This window comes from Myotis nattereri (assembly GCF_964212035.1).
Source record: "Myotis nattereri genome assembly, chromosome: 18".
In the NCBI taxonomy this organism is placed as follows: domain Eukaryota; kingdom Metazoa; phylum Chordata; class Mammalia; order Chiroptera; family Vespertilionidae; genus Myotis; species Myotis nattereri.
The window spans coordinates 1,459,369-1,483,255 of record NC_138093.1 but is presented as its reverse complement, the minus strand read 5'-3'; the positions used below and the strand labels follow the sequence as shown (position 1 = coordinate 1,483,255).

The 23,887-nt window shown below is 49.8% G+C and overlaps 1 protein-coding gene across 1 annotated transcript in view; it reads left to right on the top strand.

Annotated features, from left to right (window-relative positions):
- DPYD (dihydropyrimidine dehydrogenase) overlaps positions 1 to 23,887 on the top strand; it is a 349,138-nt gene that overhangs the window by 285,165 nt on the left and 40,086 nt on the right. Inside the window, exons 17-18 of the mRNA XM_081111986.1 lie at positions 4,980 to 5,100; positions 6,102 to 6,221. Coding sequence (XP_080968112.1) covers positions 4,980 to 5,100; positions 6,102 to 6,221 — 241 coding nt within the window. The remainder of the gene's footprint in view (positions 1 to 4,979; positions 5,101 to 6,101; positions 6,222 to 23,887) is intronic.

Here is a 23,887-nt window from a genome sequence, read left to right as displayed (position 1 = left end):
AGCAGGATAAGTACAGCTGGTGATGCCTTACTGTCTACCACGGTGCCGACTGGCTCTCACACACGGACTCGCTCCCCTTCCCCCTGCAAGCACTAACGGATGATGAACAGCAAGAACATGGTGTGAAAGGAAACAGACAGGTCTTCACACTCCTTAGGGCTGTTGCTAACGCATCGACCTGGGCCTCCCTCCCTCTGACTTCTTTTACAGCTGGGCAGATCTGGCTTTATTTCTGTGGTTCCATTTGATGTCACTATATCAGGATGAACTACAGGGTACACAATGTTCAAACAGCTGTCTGTTCCCTAAGAAGCGAGGGCCCTGAGTAAGGGCTTCTTGAAACACATGGTATCTGTTTGGTGTTGTCGGAGTTAGGGGAAGTATCACAGAAATATCAACGTCTGTCTATTCCTGTTTATGTGAATACTGTATTGATCAAAACTCACAGATGTGGAATAATCTGATAGTGACTCGCTTTGTGTGTATTTGTGTGTTATTTTTTTAATATATTTTTATTGACTTGAGACAGGAAGGGAGAGGGAGAGAGATAGAAACATCAATGAGAGCATCATTGATCGGCTGCCTCCTGCACGCTCCCTGCTGGGCATCGAGCCTGCAGCCCAGGCCTGTGCCCTGACTGGGATTCAAACTGTAACCTCCTGTTTCATAAGTCGACGCTCAACCACTGAGCCACGCGGGCCGGGCTGTATTTGTGTTTTAATTGTAGAGCAAGATGCTTACCTGAGGTGCCCTTCACACCTGCTGACGCAGATGTTTCTCAGCTCCCCTGTCGTTGCCTGCGGAGTGCTTGTCAAGGATCAAACACTGGAAATAGAGAAGGCCAGGACTGTCCGTTTGCAACTCCGATTCTATCCCAAAGGGAGAGATACTTGATTTTGAGTGTGCTTATACTAAAAGCGGCTCTTCTCCCTCTAATATGGGGCATTCAACATTAATGGCTTAACCACAAAAATGACCTTCTGCAGGATTCAACTTCCGTATCCTAATATACATTTTTTGTTAATGCTCATTCCTATTCATGCAATTTTAACAAAATTTAGATTTACGACGTTTCTCCTTTTCCCTTTCTCTTTAATAGCTGTTGTAGGTGTCAAGTTCCTCCTATCAGACTGGCCCCGATTACCTCTCACTCACCGTGGAATTCATTTTCTCTAGCTTATCTCTCCTGAAACAAATTGTTAGCTTTGATGAGATGTTCAATAACAGGAAGAAATAAGCCCAAAGGCCCCTTGGCACAAAGAACTGATGCAATAAGATTAACTTAAACATTTGCAAGTGATAGCTTTTCTATACTAATTGACTGCAACAGTCACAGCGACACTGCAGCGAGCTGTGAGGAGAGCCAGTTGCACACAGTAGGTGTGTTGTTCTTGGACAATTAGCAGCCGAGGGTGTAAGAGCGCTCTGCAGGAGCACTCCTATGTTCTATGTCCAACCATTTGTATCATCTTTTGTAACGTGTCTTTGGAAATGCACAAACCTACTGATACTTTTCAAATATTTTTATCAAATGATCCACCCAGTTACGTAGCAAATAATACTCAGGTAGTCGTCTCTTTACTAAAGTTCTATGAAGCCGTAAGAATGGAAGAATATACAAAACCTTAAAGGAAGATAAATGAGGACATTAATTCTTTCGGGGGCTGGAGCCAGTGTGTAGACGTGAGTGGGGAGGGGACCGTGGGCGGAGGAAACAGAGGTAGTGACGGCTGGTCTGGGAGGGACACATAGGTCAGTAGGCTGACCTGACTCCCTTCGTTAGACAGGGACCGATGTGGGCTGCCCGTCGTGGTTCATGTGCAGAGTGTACGTGTGGTCTGTTTCTTAACTATTTAGAACCAGCTGGTGGCCACGCGTAATCACAGCATCATTGATCCCTCAGTGGGATCTCTGCGGCGTATGGAGAGCATTGGCTCAACTCCAGCACTGCGAGGGGCCACGGCATACGGGCTCTGAGGGGCGCCGTGGGCGCAGGGAGAGAGACGCCAGCTCGCTATTCGGTTGAGAACAGGCTCGGTCTATTGGGCATCGGCTGAAGGCCCCATCTCGTCTCCCAGCAGTCATCCCCGTCATCACATCCATGTCAGGCCCACGGCTACTGACTACCAGGTGGTTATAGCTTCAAATGCTTACTTTCATTTGTCGCCTTTTAAAAATAATTTATGACGCTGACGCTGCGTCTGGTCTTACAGGTAGGAATGAAGTGGGAGCCTTCCTAGTTCTCGCTTGCAAGAGCTGGCAGAATTTCACTTCAGGGAGCAATTTCGCTAAAGGAGATGATGGTTCAGGCCTGGAAAATGGGGGAGAAAATTAAGAAGTTGAAAGAGGCACTCAGTTTGACCTTCGGGGCCCGCATTCTCTCTGTCAGAAAAAGGACGCAGTAAAATGCTGGCTCCTTACTGCGGGGCCTGCGAATGAGGGCTCAGAAGTTCCTCAGTGGAAAACATCTTAGAGCTGCTAAATGGATTCGCTGAAACGCCAGCTTCTAAGAAAGGCATTTTGAAAAGACTTGTACAGCATGAAAATTGCCAGGTAAATTGAAGAGAAATGTTTCTTAAAGTCACAAACTTCACTTGTAATTTAGCTCATCAAGAATTTCTCAGTCCCATTCTCTGGTGCTTTTCCCTTTATTCGCAGCGTGAAACCAGGGAGATTTGGCGCCCTCGGTAATTGGGGGAACGCCAGTCCTCCAGAGAGAGGGCGTCGCAGGGGCCTCAAAGCAGCAGGGTACCCCCACCGATCACCCCCACATGCTAGCACTAGGACATGTAGCTATATACTATATGCTACACACTGCCTATAATAATAAAAGTGTAATATGCTGATTAGACCAGATGTCCTTCCAGACGACATTCCGGACGAAGCCGGGGCTGCGAGGGCAGCCCAGGGAAGGGAGGCCTACTCTTGCATGAATTCCGTGCATCGGGCCTCTAGTATACTATAACTGTATACTAGTTATTAGAATTAGAAATGATTATCTTATGGCCCAGCATAGAAACCAGTGACCTCGTGGGGCCTGGGACAACGCTCAATCCACTGAGCCACACCGGCCAGGCCCCAATAAGCTTTTAAGTCTGTTTTGGTAATTCTGAGCAGGCTGCATGCCTCGTATTATGCAAGGCAAGTGACCGTTCACCTATTGTCCGATTCTACCTTGAAGCGAGTGTTTCTCGAAGGACATGCTATCCCCACCACCTAGAGCTGCTGTCATTTCTAGGCTACGTCCCACGGAAATTTATCACTTACACATCAAAGTCCCAAAGATGCAACTCCCTCCATCAGGCCAATGGCGCGCTGATAAATAGTTCATGAGCATCGCGTGGGCAGGGCCCACCTCCATTTTCATGAGTGAGAATTTGTTCAGCTCAGTCTCCAGGTTTTACTATTCACGGCGCAGTGTGCCCCGCAGAGCGTGCCCCACGCCGGAGGAAATGACTGTCCTGGAAAAGAGAACAAGCAAAGCCAGAAGAACTGTTTCTCTGTTAAAATGATTAGTTCTGCTGCACGGAGACAATAACAATCACCAGAAATCGCCTCATCGCGGCATCTTGGCCCACAAACGCATAAGGTCTGGAAGAATGCGAGATGACGGGCCGAGGCGCATTATTAGGCCCACGTGAAAAGGTCCTTTCTAAAGGTTAGACCATTCGAAATCTCATCTTAAAAGACTCGGAAAGGTTAAAACGCAAAGAGCAGCTTTCTTACATATACAAAGATTAATTGCAAAGGATGTGCTTGCCTACTGTTTCATTGTTGAAATATATGACTATGTTTCTTTCTGGCTTTTTCTTTTATTCAAAAAAACACACCACATTTCCACTTGCTAAGATAATATTCCCACGTTCGATAATGAATTGCTTTTGCATATCTTAAGGTGACCTGTCAGAGTGCGCTCTGTACCTGTCAGAATACATTTTGCAGTAAAAGTGATGGGCGGGGGAGGACTGTTGTCTGGGTGGGAATCAGAGGGCGTGACTACATCGAAGCTGTTTTCCCGGATCACCCTCTAAGTGACAGGCGATCACCCTCTAAGGGACACTCGCCTGAGAACGCAGGCGCCGCGGGACCCCCGGGGACGGGCGCGGAGCACGGGCGCGCGCGTATTCCGCTGGCGCCGCTGTGGTCAGTTCTTTCCGGGGTGCGTGCTGCGAGGTGCTGCTCGGATCGTGGGAACGTTTGCAGGGGCCAAGGTTCCTGATGACCTCGTGTGCAGCCTGTCTCAGCACCTGCTCGCATGCTCAGAGATCGACTGGGGGTCACAGGTCTTCTCCTAACTGAGCCTCCTGAGAACAGAGTGAGCCCTGGCCGGGTGGCGCCGTGGGTAGCGCATCGGTCCCGGGTTCAATTCCAGTCAAGGGCACGTACCTTGGTTGAAGCTCTTCCTCAGCCCAGGCCCTGGTCAGGGCACGTGCAGGAGTCAACCAATCAATGTGTCTCTCTCACATCGATGTCTCTCTCTGTCTTTCCTCTCTCTCCCACTCTCTCTCAAAAAAAAAATGGAAAAACATCCTCTGGTGAGGATTGCATAGTAATCATAATAACAACGAAAGCAGCAGGTTTCAGGTCCCATAGCGTTCACCCGGGAGGCCCCAGTTTGGATACTCCCTGCTGGACTTCAGCCAGGGAGTTCACTGGGAATTCTGCGGGTGTCGCAAACTCTCCCTGGAAGTTTAGTTTGATTCCTGCTACATCGTGGGTAGCACGTCCTTCCGCCGGGTGCTGCGTGGTTTTGGGTCCCGAAGGCCCTGTTAAGGAGTGTGACCTCTGTGCTTTGAACTCTCCGTTCACGTCAAGCGGGGGCACCCCACCCCCGCGCATCCAGGTGTCATCCTGAGAAACGCCGTGGAGCTCAGCGCCGGGGGGGGGGGGGGGGGGGGGGGAGGGGGTGGTGGCTGGGACACTGCGGTGGCAGCGCGGCCCTTTAATCACAGTCTGTATTTCGCTCACCTGTCTGACAGGATCCGGAGCTGGTGCGGAACATCTGCCGCTGGGTCCGCCAAGCGATTCGCATTCCATTTTTTGCCAAATTGACCCCCAACGTCACGGACATCGTCAGCATCGCGAGAGCTGCCAAGGAAGGTAAGGCTTCCAGACCCGCACCGATGGCCCGGGTGTGCACTCGCACCCGAGGGATGGAGTCACACACAGTCTATCTCTGGCCACGAATGTACGTGTGTGTCTTGGTTTAGAGCAGCGGTTCTCAACCTGTGGGTCGTGACCCCTTTGGCGGTCGAATGACCCTTTCACAGGGGTCTCCTAAGACCATCCTGCATCAGATATTTACATGACGATGCATCACAGTAGCAACACTACAGTTATGAAGTAGCAACGAAAATAATTTTATGGTTGGGTCACCACATGAGGAACTGTATTTAAAGGGCCAGAAGGTTGAGAACCGCTGGGTTAGAGGTTAAGGAAAGCATCGGAGTGAGCCTGAGCTCCCAGACCGATAGATGCCCCTGGACTCAGGCTCATAAAGAGACGCCAGACTTGGGAGCCAAGCAACAGTCCTGTTTCCTCAGAAACTCGTGTCTCACGCAGGGAGAATTATGAAACAAAGCCACAGTCACAACAGATCACCCGGAAACAAATGACATGATAACGTAACAGTCCAACAGCAACATCTTCCATGGTATTAAATTGCTGACGAGCTGCCATTATATTTTATTGGGTGGGCCTAGTACACTGCCTTAAACATATGAGCAGCAAACATCTATTGAATCCATAAATTATAGGGTTAGTGCATGATTTTACAAATCATCTACGCTGCCTTCTACCCACTGGAAATTGCATCCTGATTTGCACATATATATTGTAAATTACCTGGAAAGTAGCGTTGAGTACAGAACGTTTGGCATCCACACGTCTGTACAGGAATTGGGAACGTGGAGAGGCGGTGATTAGCCATGTGTACGCCCAGCGTTCTAAGTGCAGTTGGAGGAGCGGGCTCAGGGCAGACACCGCACGGGGAAACACGGGCGTGAGGAGGTGCCGGGCACGTTTTCCCGGGCTGTCGAGCCTGCACGGGTTTCCCCGCATCCCTTCAAAACTGCAGGTCAGTGGTGACGTGTTTTCCGCAGGTGGCGCCGACGGTGTGACCGCCACCAACACGGTCTCGGGCCTGATGGGACTCCGCGCCGACGGCACGCCCTGGCCAGCAGTGGGCGCCGGGAAGCGGACCACGTACGGAGGAGTGTCGGGTAGGTGGTGCTCTCCCTGGCCTCTTGCTCTGGGGGACGGGGACGCTGCTGAAAGATCGGAGGGCGTGTCCCAAGCCAGAGTCTCGGGTCTTTGATGACCCCACCTTGTGGTGTTGCTGGTGACAGTTCCCAGTGGGAAGGGCAGACGGCTACCTGGGAGCTGGCGGCTGCCTCTGGTGGCTCGAGATGCGGGGACGCTGCATGAGGGCTGTAAGGGATTCTGTCCCCTGGGTCCACATTTCTCATCGTCGCGACTGTCTTGTCACTGACGAGTGAAGGCTCCCGCCAGGGCCGGCAGGGGAACACAGGCGCCCTGATGTTCGTGTCCCCCTCACACTCTCCATTCGTTGGCACATGTGCTAGGACTTTGAAATCAACCTTCGTCAAACCATCGGGCTTTCCCGGCCTCCCCAGACAAATGGGACCGTTTGTAGCATGTGCAGCTTCAGCCCAGAGGCAGCGGCAGACCTCGCGTCCCGCACTCTCTCGCGGCACCGAACACCCGCCTTTAAAGCAGAGCGGGGCCACCCGGCGTAGCTCAGTGGGTCCCGGCTGCCCCAGGAGCTCACGGTTCGATTCCTGGTCAGGGCACAGGCGCAGGTTGCGAGCTCGATCCCCAGTGGGGGGCGTGCAGGAGGCAGCTGATCCGTGATTCTCTCTCATCATTGATGTTTCTATCTCTCTCTCCTTCTCCCTTCCTCTCTGAAATTGATAAAAAATACATTTTTTAAAAAAAGAAAAGAAAGGTTATATTCTGCTTCTGACTGAATGCCACTCCCCACAACTTCCCATGATGTCAGGAGGAGGAGGAGGAGGAGGAAGGGGAGGAGGTGCAGGAGCTACCAGAGGGGCCTGGAATGCCATCACGATATGGAATCTCATGGGCTGCTCCACGGTGCCCATGGATGGAGGCAGGAGACCCCCGAGCAGACTGTGGCGGGCACTGTCTGGTCGGCTACACTGCAGCAGGGGCATCGAGGCGCCCCGAGGGGCTGAGCAGTCAAATCGATGAGAGAAGGATCGCGGTGGTGGTCTACGTCTGGTCCGTGGCGCCCTTCACGGAGCTCGCGGAAGCTGCTGCTCCCTAATAGTCTGCGCCGTCACTCAGTCCAGCAGCCGACGAAGTCGCAGCCACAGCACGAGCCTTTGTGCGCGCAGCGGTCACGGCCGCGGCCCTGCACACAGGCGTGTCTGAGATTTATGAGCTCCTGGACAAACACGCGCTCGGGCCCTAAGCTGGGCGAGGCCTCGGTGGAACGTTCCCTGCAAACAACGCCCCCCACATCTTCAAGAGCCGGGGCCTCGTTTCCAGCAGGCTCTCCACTGAGTCCCTTCCCGTTAGACCGTCTGTTTTGAAAAGAGCCTCTCTCCGTGTTGACACAAGGAATCGTTTTCCGCCGTGAGAGCTGTTTGCTTTCACCTCGAGGTAATAGAATCTGAGAAGTGGCTGGAGGAGGCAGGGAACCTGTTTCGGGCAGAGCAGCTCCGTGCAGTGCCTTCCACAGCGAGCCTCGCGGTCTGTGTGCGAGGGGGAGCGTTTCCCGTTGTCGGGGCGGCGGGAACGAGGTGGCCACGTTCCATTCCTGGGTTCATCAGCTGTGGGTTCGAGACCCCAAATGCAGCTTCAGTCCGGGGCAGTTCACCAAATTTGCCACCAGATACTTTCATAAGATTGAAAACATTAGGAGAACATATTGGCCAAATGATACATCTGATAAGGCTTAATATTCAAAATTTATAAAGAACTTTTACACAAACTGAACAAACAATCCAGTTAAAAAATGGGCAGAAGACCTGGATAGACACTTCTCCAAAGAGGACACACAGGTGGCCAACGGACATGTGAAAAGATGCTCAGCGTCACTGATCACCAGAGAGACACAAATGAGAACCACAAGGAGGTACACCTCACGCCTGTCAGAACGGCTCCCGTCTATAATCCACAGACAGGTGCGGGCGAGGGTGTGGAGGAAAGGGATGTTGGTGAAACCACTGTGGAGAGCAGTATGGAGTTTCCTCAAAAAGTTAAAAATGCCATTGGCTTATGACCCAGCGATCCCACTTCTGGGAATATATCCGAAGAAACACAAACCATTCATTTAAAAGAATACATGCAACCCTGTGTTCATTGCAGTGCTATTTACAATAGCCGAGATTCAGAAGCAGCACAAGCGCCCATCAGTAGACGAGTGGATAAAAAGGCTGTGGGACATTTACACAGTGGAATACTGCTCCGCCATAAAAGAGAAGGACCTCTTACCTTTTTCAACAGCACGGGTGGACCTGGAGATCATTATCGGTGAAACCAGCCAGGCAGAGGAAGACAAATGCCATATGATTCCCCTTATGTGTGGAATCTAATGAACAAAATAAACTAACAAACAAATAAGCTGACTCATGGATACACAAAACGGATTGACAGCGGTCAGAGGGGAGGGGAGTTGGGGGGCGGGGTGAAAAAGGTGACGGAATTAAGCAAAAATAAAAACAACTCAAACGGAGACAACAGTGGTGATGACTAGGTGATGATGAGTGGTGATGAGGGGGTGGGAGAGGTGGATGAGGGGAAAAGCAGGATACGTCGTGATGGAAGAATCATTGACTTTGGGTGGCGAACACACGATCCAGTGTATTTACGATGTATTATAGAACCGTACACTTGAAACCTATCTAATTTTACTAACCAGTGTCACCACAGTAAATTCAATATTTAAAAAAACACACAAATGCGATGGTCTGAACCTTCCTTTGGACAGTAGAGACTTTCTACTGTAAGTGGTTACTCCCTACCTTTCCTTTTTCTAGGATCCATGCAGGAAACTTGTTAACATCCAACAGCAGCTCACGGAGCACCACACAGTTGAATATATTATTGGGGGTTTTTTGGGGGGAGGGTAGGATCCCTCAGGTTAATTTGATTGGGAGAAACACTCACCTCACCAGTGACGTTATTTAGAAATGCCATCGTCAAGTGGATGACTCACTATTTTTCCTAGTTTTTGTTGAGGTTTTTTTTTTCTTGTTTTAGTCTCAAGTTACTTAGTTTCAAATAGTGACATCTTAAGACAGCCCCGAACCCAGGGACAGCCATCACCTGTGTAAGCGGAGCCATCCAGCCGTGGTGTGACATGTCCCATGAGGTCCTCCCTGGGGGCAGTGTCCTTTCAGACATGGGTATGAATGAGTCCCGCGGGGTTGTATGCGTGCGTGCGTGTGTGTTTTATAGGAAGCCGTTCTTCATGGGCTGGATTTTTTATGTGCCAATCACAGGGTTACTGACACACAAAGTTCTTTTAGAAAAGGACGCCTAGTGTCTCACAAATTTCAGCTATTGATTATAACCATCATTACCAATAAAAGCTTACATTTTGATATTGAAATTACTATCATAACCTGATAAAGGTAATATTTAAATGAATAACAGAAAATGATAAATCATGCCAAAAGAATAATTCAAAGGAGAGCCTTCTGCTTGCTACCCACTCATCTCTCTTGTGTGTGTGTGTGTGTGCATATGTGTGCACCAAAGTGATGCCAAAACACACCTAGCCTATGATTCACATACTCGTATGTGAAAACATTCTCCGACGATCACACGTTTAACTGATCAAATTATTAAAGGCCCCGGTCTGCGCTGTGTTTACAGAACAGCCCAAAGGAGGCAGATCAAATAGAGACGCGGCGTGGCAATTCCCAGCGTAAAGGAGCCTTGGGTTTGAGAGAGGCTCAGATTGGACCCATCCTCATTTGCATGCGCTCATTTGCATGTGCTCCTGTGCTGATTGACAAGGCGTCCCCCTGGGCATTGTGCTGCCTTCCCCTCCGCCTGGTCCCTGCTGCTGGCCGCCTCGGGTCTGCGCGGGAGATCAGAGCCCTAATAATAGATTTTTGACAGCGAGCTCGCCTGCTACCTGCCCGACACAAATCCTCACTGTTCGTGTTTGCTTCCTGGCAACCAGGCAGACAGGAGGGAAATGCCAGGCGCGGAGCCTGAGGCACAGCCGCGCCAGGCCTGACATTTCAGCAGGAGAGCTCCGTACAGAGGCATCATTCCATCATTTTTCACGGGGCCTGGCGGCCTCGTCCACAGGCCCTCACCGCCCGTGGGAGGACTGATGGGAGGGCAGAGGCTTCCAGCGTAGACAGTCTGCGTCCTCCCCGTGCGTTTTTTAAAATAACCGTGGCCCTGCAGGTGAACGGTAACACCACGGCGTGTTTGCGTGCCCGCCCTTCCTGGGCCTGTGGGGATGGGGTATATTTTCTTTTGTTCAAAATGAGGAAAATCAATGTGCGTCTGTCCCAGCCTCTAAGAAAATATGTGATAGACTCTGTAAACCCCAGGACCTGACAGGCATATTAAGAAAACTTACCTCGGCAGCCATGGCCATGAATTATTAAATTTCTTTCCTCTGTGTGTGTGTGTGTGTGTGTGTATGTTTTTTTTTTTTTCCTTTTCCTAAAGAATGATTTCAGGCTTGAAACTAATCAAAAAATGTTCTCTGGCGAAAGTAAAACTGGAGCGCAGCGTGTCACCGTGGGAGCAGGCACTTAAATATTCACGGAGTCGTGCCTCTCCTGTGCTAGAAGAATCGCAGGACGCGGGGCGACCGTTTCATTGGGAGCTGCTCATCTCCGCCAGCCTCAGAGGCAGTTCCCGCGTCACCGCCTCGCCGGGACAGGGGACAGGACGTGGGATTAATTAAGGAAGCCTGGCAGAGAGCCGAGTTCCCAGGGTGTCAGGATTCCAGGTTAATGTTAAGCATTTTCCAAGGGCCTGACGCTGAAATCTCAGGGGCCGTGCCGAGCAGCGAGCTGTGGATTTAGCCAGGGCCACCTGCTAATGACGAGAAGGGGTCTGCATCCAGGTGGCTCAGCGGCAGCCCTGCATCAGGCTGCCCATCACGTGGCCCCCTCTCTCTGGGGAGCAGGGGAGAGGAGCAGACAGTGAGCGGGGGCAGGAGGGAGGGGGGGTGTGCGTGCCTGCAATGAGAGTCCTCACCCTCCCAATCCATCCTCTGGCTTAATCCCTGGGCATCGGCCTGAAGCGAACTCACCTACTCCCCATCCCAGGGAAGGAACAGGATGCCCTGGACTCTCCGGGGGATTGGGGGCGTGTGGGGGGCGGGGAGAGCGTGAAACCCGCCAGAAGCAAACTCGTGGTGCACATGGCAATGAGAGCGACCCTGGACCTTTGGACTTCGGATTTATGTGTCCAGGTCTTTAACTGTGAGCATCCGTGTATGTTGGGAAGGGCCGTATTCTTACCTTCTAAACTGAAGCCACGTCACACATAGGCAAGTCCTGTGGGGGAGGTGATATGTCAGGAGCTCAGCCTCCCCACCCCACCCCCGGAGTGAGGGCGGGTTCGAATACAGACGGCTGGACACCTGCCCCCAGTGATGGGCACCTGAGTCTGCAGGGCCTGGGAGCAGCATGGGGCAGAGACGGAGAAGAAAAAGTTGGTGCCACTGAGCATTGTGGTTTCAGTATCTTATTTCCGACATAACACCCAAGGCTTTCATCGGTCGTCCAACTGGAGAGTCGTGGGATTCCATAAAGAAATCTGAAATGAGGTGTAGGGACTAGGTCAGAATTCCTTCTTTTTTTAAAATATATTCTTATTTGTTACGGCCATAGGTGAACCTGAGTGGGGGGGGGGGGGCGCGGGAGTGAAAGGATTAAGGAGAAACAGACAAGAGAATGAAAGCTGGGTCTCGGTGGGACGCTGCTCCCTGATGAGGAGACAGCGCCGGCGCCCACAAGCCGTGTCTTTATTTTATAGCAGATGCCACCAGGCAAAGCAGGGGCGCGATCACGTTGTCCACAGCATTCTCGTGAGTCTCAACCTCACTCAACTACATGCACCTAAACTCATCACAAGGCACGTGGGGCCACGTGTTCGGACCATAGGTTCCAGCTTACAACCACAACCGTTGGCTATGATTGTGCTGGGAGGGCCCTGCCTTCCAGCTGGGACTTGCGCGTGGCAGTGAGAGGACCCCGTCCTTTCATTAGTCCGAGGCTTGAATCTGGCCAAAGCACTGTAGCCGCGCCCCACACTTACTGATTTCGGAGAGGAAGGAAGAGAAACATAAATGAGGAGAGAGAATCATGGATCAGCTGCCTCCTGCACAGCCCCCACTAGGGATCAAGCCCACAACCCAGGCATGTGCCCTGACTGGGAATGGAACCTGGGACCCTTCAGTCCGCAGGCCGATCCTCTATCCACTGAGCTACACCGGCCAGGGCTGCATTTGTATTTAACCCTCTGAGGTGGGAAGCTTCAGGCCCATTTCACAGGCTGAGCAACTCCAACTCCAGATGGTTGCCAGAGTGTACAAAGCCAGAGCGTCTCACAGTCTGGATTCAAACTCAGCTCTGTCTGCGAAGATGAGCGGCCGGGCGCTTTCAGTCTCCATCCAGTGTCTGCCCGGATCACTGTCCGTGTAATGTGCTCATGAAACCCTAACAGCGGCAGATGCCACTTACCGCAGCGTGTCCGATCTGGACTTGAAAATCTACGAGTCAAAACCACGTCCCTTACTGTCTACATCGCTCCGTCTCCATATTGGACGCTGAGCCGAAGAGGTGAATGAGGGGAAACCCTTCCATTCATTCCGGAGAACAACCACAGCACATGACAGGGGGCGGCCGGCGTTTTCCTTAGCGTGAGGCCTGCGCGCTCACGCACGAAGCTGCCGTCCGCGTAGCCATCATAGCCTGCTTCTCACCGACACGGGGCCGTCCGCGTAGCCATCATAGCCTGCTTCTCACCGACACGGGGCCGTCCGCGTAGCCATCATAGCCTGCTTCTCACCGACACGGGGCCGTCCACGGGCTCCTCCAGCCACGGCCCTGAGCACACGCAGAGCACCAGCGCTGGTGTCGTCCGTAGTTCCCTGTAGCCGCTGTCAGGCTACGAGTGGCCCTGTGTTCCTGCACCGCCTCGCCTTCAATGTGGGCCGGGCCGGGCCAGGCACCGACGTTACCATTTCCCTGAGCCGCAGGCAGCTCTGCTAAGTCATTCCAAACGCTACTCTTGCCTTGGCGGGCGGGAGGGGGGGCGCGGGGGGGGGGGAAGGGCGTTGTGAATGTGGCGAGGTGGGGGAGAAATTGGTCCCGCAACCCATGCTAAGCCCTTTCCGAGAGGGAAAAGGAAAAGACACCTTTTCTCACTTCCCCGGTTTAAAACAAAACAAGATCGAATAGTAGTAAGGAAGTACGAAGGGGTCACCTCTGAGCCACATCCCGTGCGAGGCGGTGTGAGAAGTTGTCATCGGTATGAACTCACTCGAAAAGACGTGTGTAGATGAGAAGTCGAGCCTGAGGAACGCCCCTACATTGCTCCCAGCTCAGTTAGCACATCTGGTTAACGGCCGGCTTGTTCGGGTTACGCTTCTGAAAAGCAGGGGCCTTTGCTGTTTCTTCATCACTCCTCCAGAGCCCAGGAAAGTTACAAGCACGTTACAGACACGCAAGAAACACTGTGGGATTCCTAACATTCGCTGTGCACAGTGGAGAAGGTCTCGGAGATCAGACGCCCTCCTCACCTCTTCTGTCTGTCTTGATTTATTAGTGAGCTTCTGGCAACTGAGTAAGAAATTCTAACGATTAGAGTTTAAGCCATCTTATCAGATGCAAAGAGCTTTTCTTGTATTATCTCACTTAATCATCACCTGATCAAGTGGTCACAGTTAGAGACCCTTCTTACTGGAAGAGAAGCAGGCACAGAGAGGTCAAGTAACCTCTGTAACGTCACACAGCTCGTAGGCGGGTATGCTGGGACTCATGCCGTCTCGCTCTCTATCCATATCGTGCATTTACACGGGGACACAGTGGCATCCCCAGCCCTGCACACACTGTGTTCATTTATCAAGCCTTTGCAGTGTCCTTAACATATTGCAGGATGGACACAGAGAAAGGCTCACGTTTGTATTTCTTTAACAACAACAACAACAAATTTAGACCCGAAATAATCGCTGAGTGTAGCACTAAGAGTAGTCACTGCTTTAGAGAAGTCCCAGCCACGCAGCTCACAGTTAGACTGCGAGCGTCCTGGTGACCCTCTCACTGTCCCGTTAGCCTCTGCGCTGCATGCGTGCCTCACGGTCAGACGCTGAGAAACATATGGGCTTCTTCTCAAGGCAGGTGCCGAGGCCTTCCTGGGGCAAATTATTTCTGGGCTGGATTTTTATTGTCTAGTTCCAAGCGTTTGGTCTTCTCCTTGAGCTGAGTTTGCTATTAAAATGGAATTGTACATTTCGCTATTAAGTTGGGTCAAATAACAACATAATAGAAGTGAATTGGGCTAACAATAGTCTGAGGAGTTGAACTGTCTTTTTGCTTTAGTCTTCCCAGCTCCCTACGTCTTTGTTTTAATAGCAAGTTTATTTAACTTTCTTGTAGGAATAGTGTGTGTGTGTGTGTGTGTGTTTCCTGGGAGAAGTAATGACAGATCAGTCTTCAAATAATCATCAAAGTGATACTATGCACCCCTCGCAGAGTCTGAATCGTGCCGCCTTTGAAGGAATGTGCCTTCTTATATGAAATGCGTGATATAAACTCAGCTCAAGTCACTTCCGAGTTCCCAGAGCCCCACACTCACAGCGAGTCTGTGCGGCAGGTGTTGCCAGCGTCTTAGCCACAGTGTGTAGTAAAGGAAAGTCAGGTGGACAGATCTGCCACGTGACACATGACACATCCGGAAAGCAGCATGGGGGTTGTGTAGGAGGTGGGGGGGGCGAGGATTGCTCCCCATGGGCAGGATCCGGGAAGGCTTTGTGGGGGAGGTAGCATCCCAACCAGGACTCGAAGAAGGAACAGAATTCCAGGACAGAAACTGCCTTCTGAGCATCAGCCTAGGAGCCAGGAGATCACGTTTCAATTCCTGGTCAGGGCACATGCCCGGGCTGCGGGCTCCATCCCCTGTCGGGCGTGCAGGAGGCAGCTGACCAGTGAACTGTCATTGTTGATGTTTCTAGCTCTCCCTTTCCCTTCCTCTCTGAAATCAATAAAAAAATATATTTTTAAAAACCTGCCTTCTGATGGCATCCAGGGCCCGGGATGATCGTGTCCCCGCCAGCGCCCTCTCCTGGCCTTGCTCACAGCTCCCTGGACGCCGGGCGCCAGGCTGAGCTGCTCACACTGCCACATCACGTCGGCTCTCCCCCGCCGCACCTGCAGCCTCCCCTCCCCTGGCCAGAGCTCACATCAGTGTGCGCCCCACACTCCCACCCCCAGCGGCCTCCCGAGTCCATCGCCCGTAGGTGCATCTCTTCGTGGTGTTCGACGTCTGTCTGTCTCGCTTAGACTGTGACCTTCACGAGAGAAGGGACTCGCCGGGGGTCCGCCGGGTCCTGGTCTCACCTACTAGGCCCAGCACTGGGCACACCCAGGAGCTCCCAGGGTGGCCGGACTCCGCAGTGCTCCGTGGGTCTTTCTCTGTTACTGTTACTGTAATAGTGCGTATCCGTGCGCCGGTTCCTTTTGATCCACATTCCTCGTACTTCGACATACGAATCTGGGCTGATGCTTATTTTACTTATTTTAAAGTCAAGTTTCTTTTATTTCATTTTTGTTTAAAGCATACGCTTCTCAAGTACAGGTTGCCTTGACATTATGGTGTATAAAATCTGAGCAAAACGGACATGGAACCGTAATTCACGGGCTGTGATGTTAACAGCTTAGAGCCTTGTGCCTCCTTCAACATGGGTTTTTCCTCTGACCTCGCCCCTAAAATTCAACAGGCAAATGGAAACTTGCGAACTTGTGGTACCTGTGCTTCATCAGACCTGGTGTCACTTGCCCCTGGAACATCATTGCTGAAGGATGCGGGCCCTGCATTGTGCAGACACCGGGACATGGAGGGGCTGCGGGGCGTTGAATGATGCAGCCGGCACAGCTCAGACAGGCACGGCACCGGAGTGTGTGTGTGAACTCACGCAGGAGAGAGAACGGCTTGGGGGCGCTGAGGAAACGTCTTGCAAAACTAAACAAGAAATCCTCCAGGAAGCGGCAGCCGTAATTGAATCACACGTTGACAGTATCTATATTCCTGAATCATGCAGAAGACCTTCCGGTTTATAAACGGCGTATCACCTCCCTAAGCCTCTCCAAGGCTCTGACAGCCATGGCTGATGAACACACATCAGCAAAGATTTGCACTTTAAATGCTTACCTGCCGTTCCCCAGTCGCCACGGAGATAATTGGACCGTGTTAATCAGTGGTGTCTTGCGTTCGAGTGCAGGTGAATGCCAGCGCTGTCTCATTAGCCATCGTTTATTAATTTCTGTGTTGATTCTCTGTATTCCTTTGTTGCAAAGATTTTAGGGGTCAGAAATATTGAGTTTCATCCTTGGCCTTGCTGTGCCCATGACAAACCATATTTTGAAAGGCTTGGACAGGTGAGAAAATGACATTTCTAAAATACATCTCTTGGCTGGAGACTGGTAGCTAATTTGCCTTAAAACGGAATTGAATTCTGAAAAAAAAAAATGTGCATCATGAATTTAAAATACCGTCTCCTACAAGATTCCTTTTGAAGTAACTATTTTGTATTTAATAAAAGGAAATATTCCACCTTTCTATCTCTTTGATTTGGGGGTAATACATGTAAAATGCCCTCATTTCCTGTTCTAAGTAACTTTTGGGTTGAAAGTTTCAGCTCAAATAAAACTTCACAGTTAATTGCCACTCTTCTCTAAAACTGATGGGGAAAAGGTCACTTTGTTCATTTATTTTTATTTTATTTCACTTTTCAAGTCGTCACCCAAGGATATGTTTTTATTAACTTGAGAGAGAGTGGAAGGGAGAGAGAAAGAGAAACATCCATTGGTTGCCTCCCATCGGTGCCCAGACCAGGCAGGGATTTAACCTGCCACCTACATATGTGCCCTGACCAGAAGTCGAACGCACAGCCTTTTCAGTGCATGGGATGACACTCCCACCAACTGAGCCACCTGGCTGGGTGCCACTTTGTTTATGTTAATGCAACTGAAAACCAAGACCAGAGATGGGCCACGTGCTACTCACATAACCAGGAAGTTCAAGATTCAGGGGTTAAACATTCCCGAGGAAGTATTCGCTCGAGCTGGTCCGAAGTCTCTTTTCCTCAGCCAAAAAAGTCTTGAAATGGGGAAAGATCACCGTGTCATTAATCTACTTAAAGATTAACCTTTTAAACAGCCAAGATTTGTAACATCCTTGTTCTTATTCAAAGTTCAGTTGTGTTCACAGCCATGGAGCGTTTTATGATTGAATATTGGTAATTATAGTAGATGAAGATTTAAGAAGAACTCAAGGGATTGAACAAAGTTTTCCAGTAGTTAATCACTAATGAAGATCTTAAGTCTGGGCTTTAAATACAGACAAAACTAGTTATAATGATCTCATTAGTGCTTTATTAAGGTACCTATTTTAGTATTTGTCAGGAGAATTCCGATGGCAGTGAACGTCTGGACATATTCGGAAAGGGCTGTTGATCAGATAAAAGATGCCCCGGGCTGGTTAATTGTTGTGTAAATAAAGACTCCAATCAGGGGCAGCGGAGTGTGCGGCTGCCTCAGTGGAGCCCTCTCAGAACATAAGCTCTCCTCCGCCTGTGTGTTCTCTGCCACGATCGCATTTGAACATGTAGTAGAAGTTGGAGAAACAGCAGAGAAAAAATAAACATGATTATGGGTTGGGTTTTGCTGGGGTTCAGCTGAGAGTCAAATCCAAAGGAGACCTTTCCTAGGTATTCAAAACTTGGGTTTGTTTTGTTTTGTTTCAATACTTTTTATGGATTTCAGAGAGGAAGAGAGAGGGAGGGAGAGATAGAAACATCAATGATGAGAGAGAGTCATTGATCAAGCCTGCAACTCGGGCATGTGCCCTGACCAGGAATTGATCCCTGACCTCCAGGTTCATAGGTTGACTCTCAACTACCAAGCCACGCTGGCCAGGCTTGGGTTTGGTTTTTTTGTTTGTTTACTTGGTTTTTAAGAGAAAAAATGTGTTTGTTTGCTTTTGACACAATCTGTTGCCCTAAGTTCAAATTGCAGGAAAAAATTTTTCCAAAAAAAAAAGAAGAAAATTGCAGCCCCACCTGAGGCCCCTTGACAGGGAACATGGAGTATTGAGCTGAACTGCATGTGAGGCCAAGACCCGGGACCCTTAAATGCAGGCCGCAGGGATAGGATTTCACTGGGTGTTGGGCAGAGCACCTACCTCATGCCTGGTGGAGCCCCGTGAGCTCTGTCCGTGGTGCTGAATGTTACCCTCTTACAGGCGGGCATGCTGACCTCAGCTGATCTGCTTCCCATTCCATTAGTGAGCTCCCTGGACATGCTGAGTAAGGGCAGGAGGTGTAGCTGGCAGGGAACATTCGTGAGTGCCCTTTGGGACCCAGAGGGGCGCACCCTACAGATTTACAGCACAGTCTTCCTCTGAAACTCATAGTCTATTAAAATGATTCTGAGCCAGTTCTTAGGCAACTTAGATGAAGTTCTTTGTTCCGAGATATCTCCGTCTCTTATCTCACACAATCTTGAAATTGGCAATAACTTTATTCAATAATACTATTTATCTACACTCATATGACTTAAAGGAATTTTTACTTTTACTCCAGCTACACTATATTACTTTTCTCAATAAAAACGCTATAGAATACATCTGATATGGGATGTTTAATTTATAACATTTGGAGTGGAGGAGTCAAACTTATACTACAATAAAGAAACGGGGTTTTCTTAGAAAACTGCTTATCTAAGTGGAGAAAACCAAAATGTTCTGACTTCTGAGCAGATAGGCTACGTGTTTGAAATAGAGCGAGTCAGCAGGAGGCCGGCAGTGACAGAAGAACAGCTGTGCTAAAAAGTGTAGGGAGAAGCTGAAAAGATGAGGTTTATCACCTGATCAGTATTGATGTAAAAAATATGCAGCATACGAGAAAATAGAAAACGCACATCCCAGTGACACACATTCTGCTGCGTTCAGTCACCAGACATGCGGCCGATAAAGGCAGCTGTTACTCGGAAAGCCATGTTGTAGGGCATCTGATACCTGGATGGCAAAGAGACTGGCTCAGTGATGTACCCATTAAATATGTATTTCTAAGAGAGCCTTCCGTATGCGAGGGACTGTTCTAGACTCCGAACTCAAGACCTTAGAACAGGGTAGGCAGGGCAAGGACAAATAAAACATAAGTCAGGATAATCTCAGGTCCGCCCAACTGCTGAGAACATAACAACTCGGGGTGGTGTCACTGTAATAGAGGAGGAAGGGCGTGGAGCTCCAGGTTGGGGCTCAGGGTGCGTTTCGCTGAGAAATAACCTTGGAGCTGAGACGTGTATGAAACGGAATCTCCGTGCGCCAGGCAGAGGGGAAGGGCATCGGAGGACCTACCACCCTGCGTTTTAGAAACAGCAAAGACTAGTGAGGAAGGAGCGTGATGAGCTAACACAAGAGGACGATATCATTTATTAGGGCCCAGGCTGGTGTGGCTTGGTTGGTGAGCGCATCCCATACACCAAAAGGTCTCTGGTTTGATTCCCAGTCAGGGCACATACCTGGGTTTCAGGCATGACCCCCATTGGGGGGTGTGCAGGAGGCAAGCAATGGATGATTCTCGCTCTCTCCTCCCTTCCTCTCTCTCTAAAATCAATAAAAGCCTATTTTATTTTTATTTTTTAAAAAATATATTTTATTGATATTTTACAGAGAGGAAGGGAGAGGGATAGAGAGTTAGAAACATCGATGAGAGAGAAACATCAATCAGCTGCCTCCTGCACGCCCCCTACTGGGGATGTGCCCCACAACCAAGGTACATGCCCTTGACCAGAATCGAACCTGGGACTCTTCAGTCCTCAGGCCAATGCTCTATCCACTGAGCCAAACCGGTTAGGGCATAAAAGCCTATTTTTTTAAAAAATTATAATTAGGATTCCTAGCATCCAATATGCCAGTGCCTAGGCATAAACAGAATAGTGAATAAAAACTCACTTTGTTAGTATCTACTGGGAAGAAATTGAAATTTTTTGTTGTTGTGTTTCTTTTTGTTTTGTTTTAGAAAAGACAAGGCAAAAACATAGCTAAAAACTGGCAAGTTTTACCTTTTCCAACTACATTTTGACACGTCTGCTGGAGAGTAATGTTTCTCTGAAAATGTAAGCAATCTCAGGTCCAGAAGTCTCAGCGGGCTTTTGTTTGAACTTCGCCCTGACCAAGGCATGTCTGATGTATTGATGGAGGGAGACCCAGGTCAGGTCCTGTGCTAAATACTTGTCAGCTTTGTGGTGTTGGGCCATGTTCGGCCGATCCGCTTGAGCCCATTTCTCAACTAGAAAGTATGATAATAGTCCTGAGGGTCAGCTGACACTTAGGAGTTGAAGTTAGGGGCAATGATGGACAAAGTGGTCATTACATAAAAGTTCAAGTAGAATCTAAGACTCTATCTTACACATTTTTCTTCTTTGCATGACTGTCTTTATTTTTTTTAATTTCAGTTTACATTCCATATTATTCTGTAATAGTTTCAGAATAGAATCAGATGTAGTGATTCGATGACAGTCATGTTCTTTAAACCGGTATTGTTTCAATGAATCATTGGAATTTTCTATTCAGAAATTGATAGACCAGGAAGAGGAATTTGTCATAAATGCATCTGAAATCAGTTCTGCCCATCAGAGCTAGCTATAGCTATCCCCAAAAGAGCTGGATCCTGGCCTCACTCTCCCGGCAGTTTCCACCCAACTCACACTGCTGCATCATTGACCTGACTTCATCTTCCACCATTATCCTATATAATAAAAGCCTAATATGCTAAGGGTCCGACCGTTCATTTGACCAGTCACTATGATGTGCACTGACCACCAGGGGGCAGACACTTCGACTGGTAGGTTAGCTTGCTACTGGGGTCTGGCTGATCGGAACTGGGCGAGACAGGCCGGACCCACCCTGGAGCCCTCCAGGGGTCCCTGCCTGGCCCCAATTGTGCATTGATGGAGTCCCTCGGCCTGGCCTGCGCCCTCTCACAATCCAGAACCCCTAGGGGGATGTCGGAGAGCTGGTATCGGCCCAATCCTGCAGGCCAGGCCAAGGGACCCCACCAGTGCACAAATCCGTACACCAGGCCTCTATTTTTAGATTTAAAAAAAAAAAACAAGATACTATCAAGGCCATTTTTAGTTATTTTATAAGGACTTAGCATATGTGAAAACTTTGATCACCAAATGAAGGTGGTAATTCTTCAATTACCTGAAATATGTATCTAAAATTGGATTTTCTTTCTGTCATCCCCTTTATCACACCCAACCTCATAGAATGCTTTGTCAGGCTCAATAAAAAGGGGGAAAAAGTGTAGATTTCTAATCCATAGCAAGTAAGCCAGAAAAGACAGATGGCAAAGAGAAATTTATTCATTTAGAAAATCATGCTATTTTTTAATGGTTTGTTCTTAATCACAATAGAGGATGCAGGTGTTCTTTATTCTGAGATTGATGCCACTCCGTTTCCTTAAGTGCAAAGAGCAGGAGCTGCAGACCCTTCGGAAGCTCACAGCATCGTTGTAGCCGGAGCGTCTAAGTTAGAGTCACTGAAAACGCACACTGCTGTGTTCAGGGTTGGAGGAGCCATTCCCCGTGTCTCATCTGCATTGCTTTTCTTTCTAAATCCGATCGCGTGGTGTTTTTTCCACGCTCTGTTCTCCATTGTAACCGTGGTGGGAAACGGCATGGCGACCCCAGATAAAATCCCTGCAGTGACTTCATGGGGGAACCTTGTACCTGGGTTTCTAGGAGCCCTGAGAGCAGCCCTTCCATTCCTCCCTGCGTCTCTCCTCTCCTTGCTCCTGGAGGAGCGGGGGAAGCGCGTTCCAGGTGAAAGCTGAGAGGGGAGATCCATCAGCAGCTCAATCTGAGTGTGAGGAAGAGGGCGCAGATCCGGCTCTAGGACTCTGGGGGAAGCTGGTTTCTGCACAGGCCCCGGGCGTGCCCCCTGGAGCTGAATATTGACACGCGTGCGTCGGCAACGCAGATCAAGCCGGCGGAGTCAGCACCGCTCTCGGCTCGCACTGACACCCTCACCCACGATGGAGCCCTCTCGCCTTACCCCACTCGGGGGGCCTTCGTGGAGGACACCGGACACTTGAATTGGGGGTTTTCGCTGGATCGTAAATGCCACCACGGCGGAGTAATTTGATTTGAAAGTACACTAGTCCTTATCACGCTCACAGTGGAAATTATAAATGAAGTGTAACGTTCATTGTTTTCTCTCCCAGCATGGACCCGGGGTAAAACCAACCAGAGACCGAAGTCTGATATTATCTTTTCCACCAGAAAATGTCTTATAATTCACACCTCCTAAAGGGAATGAGCTACATGAGCAGAATGCTATTATCCTTTATTCCCCTTCCAGTAAAAAGTAAATGCATTCCAAATTGCTCATTCTCTGGGAGCTTTGATCCAAATTTAAGACAAACTATCAATCATACGAAAGCAACAACGCGCATTTCTTTTTCATCGCGATGCTGAAGCCTCGCTGGCAATCTTCTAATAACAATAGTATTTACAGAACTTACCGTTCATCAGCTCCCACTGCAGGGGAGCACGCAGCCCTTTCCAGGCCTTCAGGGGTGAGGTCTGAGTTGTATTCATTACCACGCACACTAGTCCTGGAGGAAAGAAGGAATATTCACGAAGGGCTGAGAATGGGTCGGATGCTTAGAACCGGGAGCTTTTGACACGTGCATCCTTGTTTAACTCCGCGAGGTGGCTGCTGTCACTGGCCCCTGTGACAAATGAGGAAACAGGCTCAGCACAGCTCTGGGATCTTGAGTGATGGCCGTGCCCAGCGTTTCCTGGTGCTTCCCTTGATGTCTTTCCTGGGGGCAGACTCCCAGGCACATAGTCTCTGGCTGCTCCTCCTGCCCTCCGAGGGCACGTGGAGGAAGAGGCATCGGGCATGGCTGCCATCCCAGGCGGGCTCCCCGAGGGCCGGGGGTGAAAGAGAGGAACGTGCTGATGAGGCTGGTCCAGGAGGCCCTGAGGACGCAGAGGAGAAAGTGAAAAGCATTTCAGGCTGTGGGAATCCCAGGAGACATGACAGGCGTGAATAAACTTGACATCCTTAAGAAATTGCTAACTTGCCATGCCACGTGGCTCAGTGGTAGAGCGTTGACCTATGAACCAGGAGGTCACGGTTTGATTCCCGGTCAAGGGCACAGGCCCAGGTTGTGGGCTCGATCCACAATAGGGGGTGTGCAAGAGGCAGCCAACCCATGATTCTCTCTCATCATTGATGTTTCTCCCTCTCCCTCTCCCTCTCTCTCTGAAATCAATAAAAATATATTTGAAAAAAGAAACTGTAAACAGGACAGTGTTTGAGGAGTTCCTGGGTAGAGGCCGTAGGCAGGATGCAAAGAACGTATTGAGTTTAAGTCCGAAACACACTGACGACCGATGACTTCTGTGTTGTCACTGTGGACGGGAGAGGATCCCAAACCAGGGCACAGAGCTGCTACCAGATAAGCGAGGGGGTGCACCCCAAACGCCTGGTCTCGTCCTCCTTCCCGATTCTTCTATCTTCTTACAAATCCATACCCGGTGCTGCCCTTAGAAGTCATTCTGAACTACCTTCTCAAACAGGTTTCTTGAAATGAAATAGCCATTTGGCACCAACCACGTCCTTT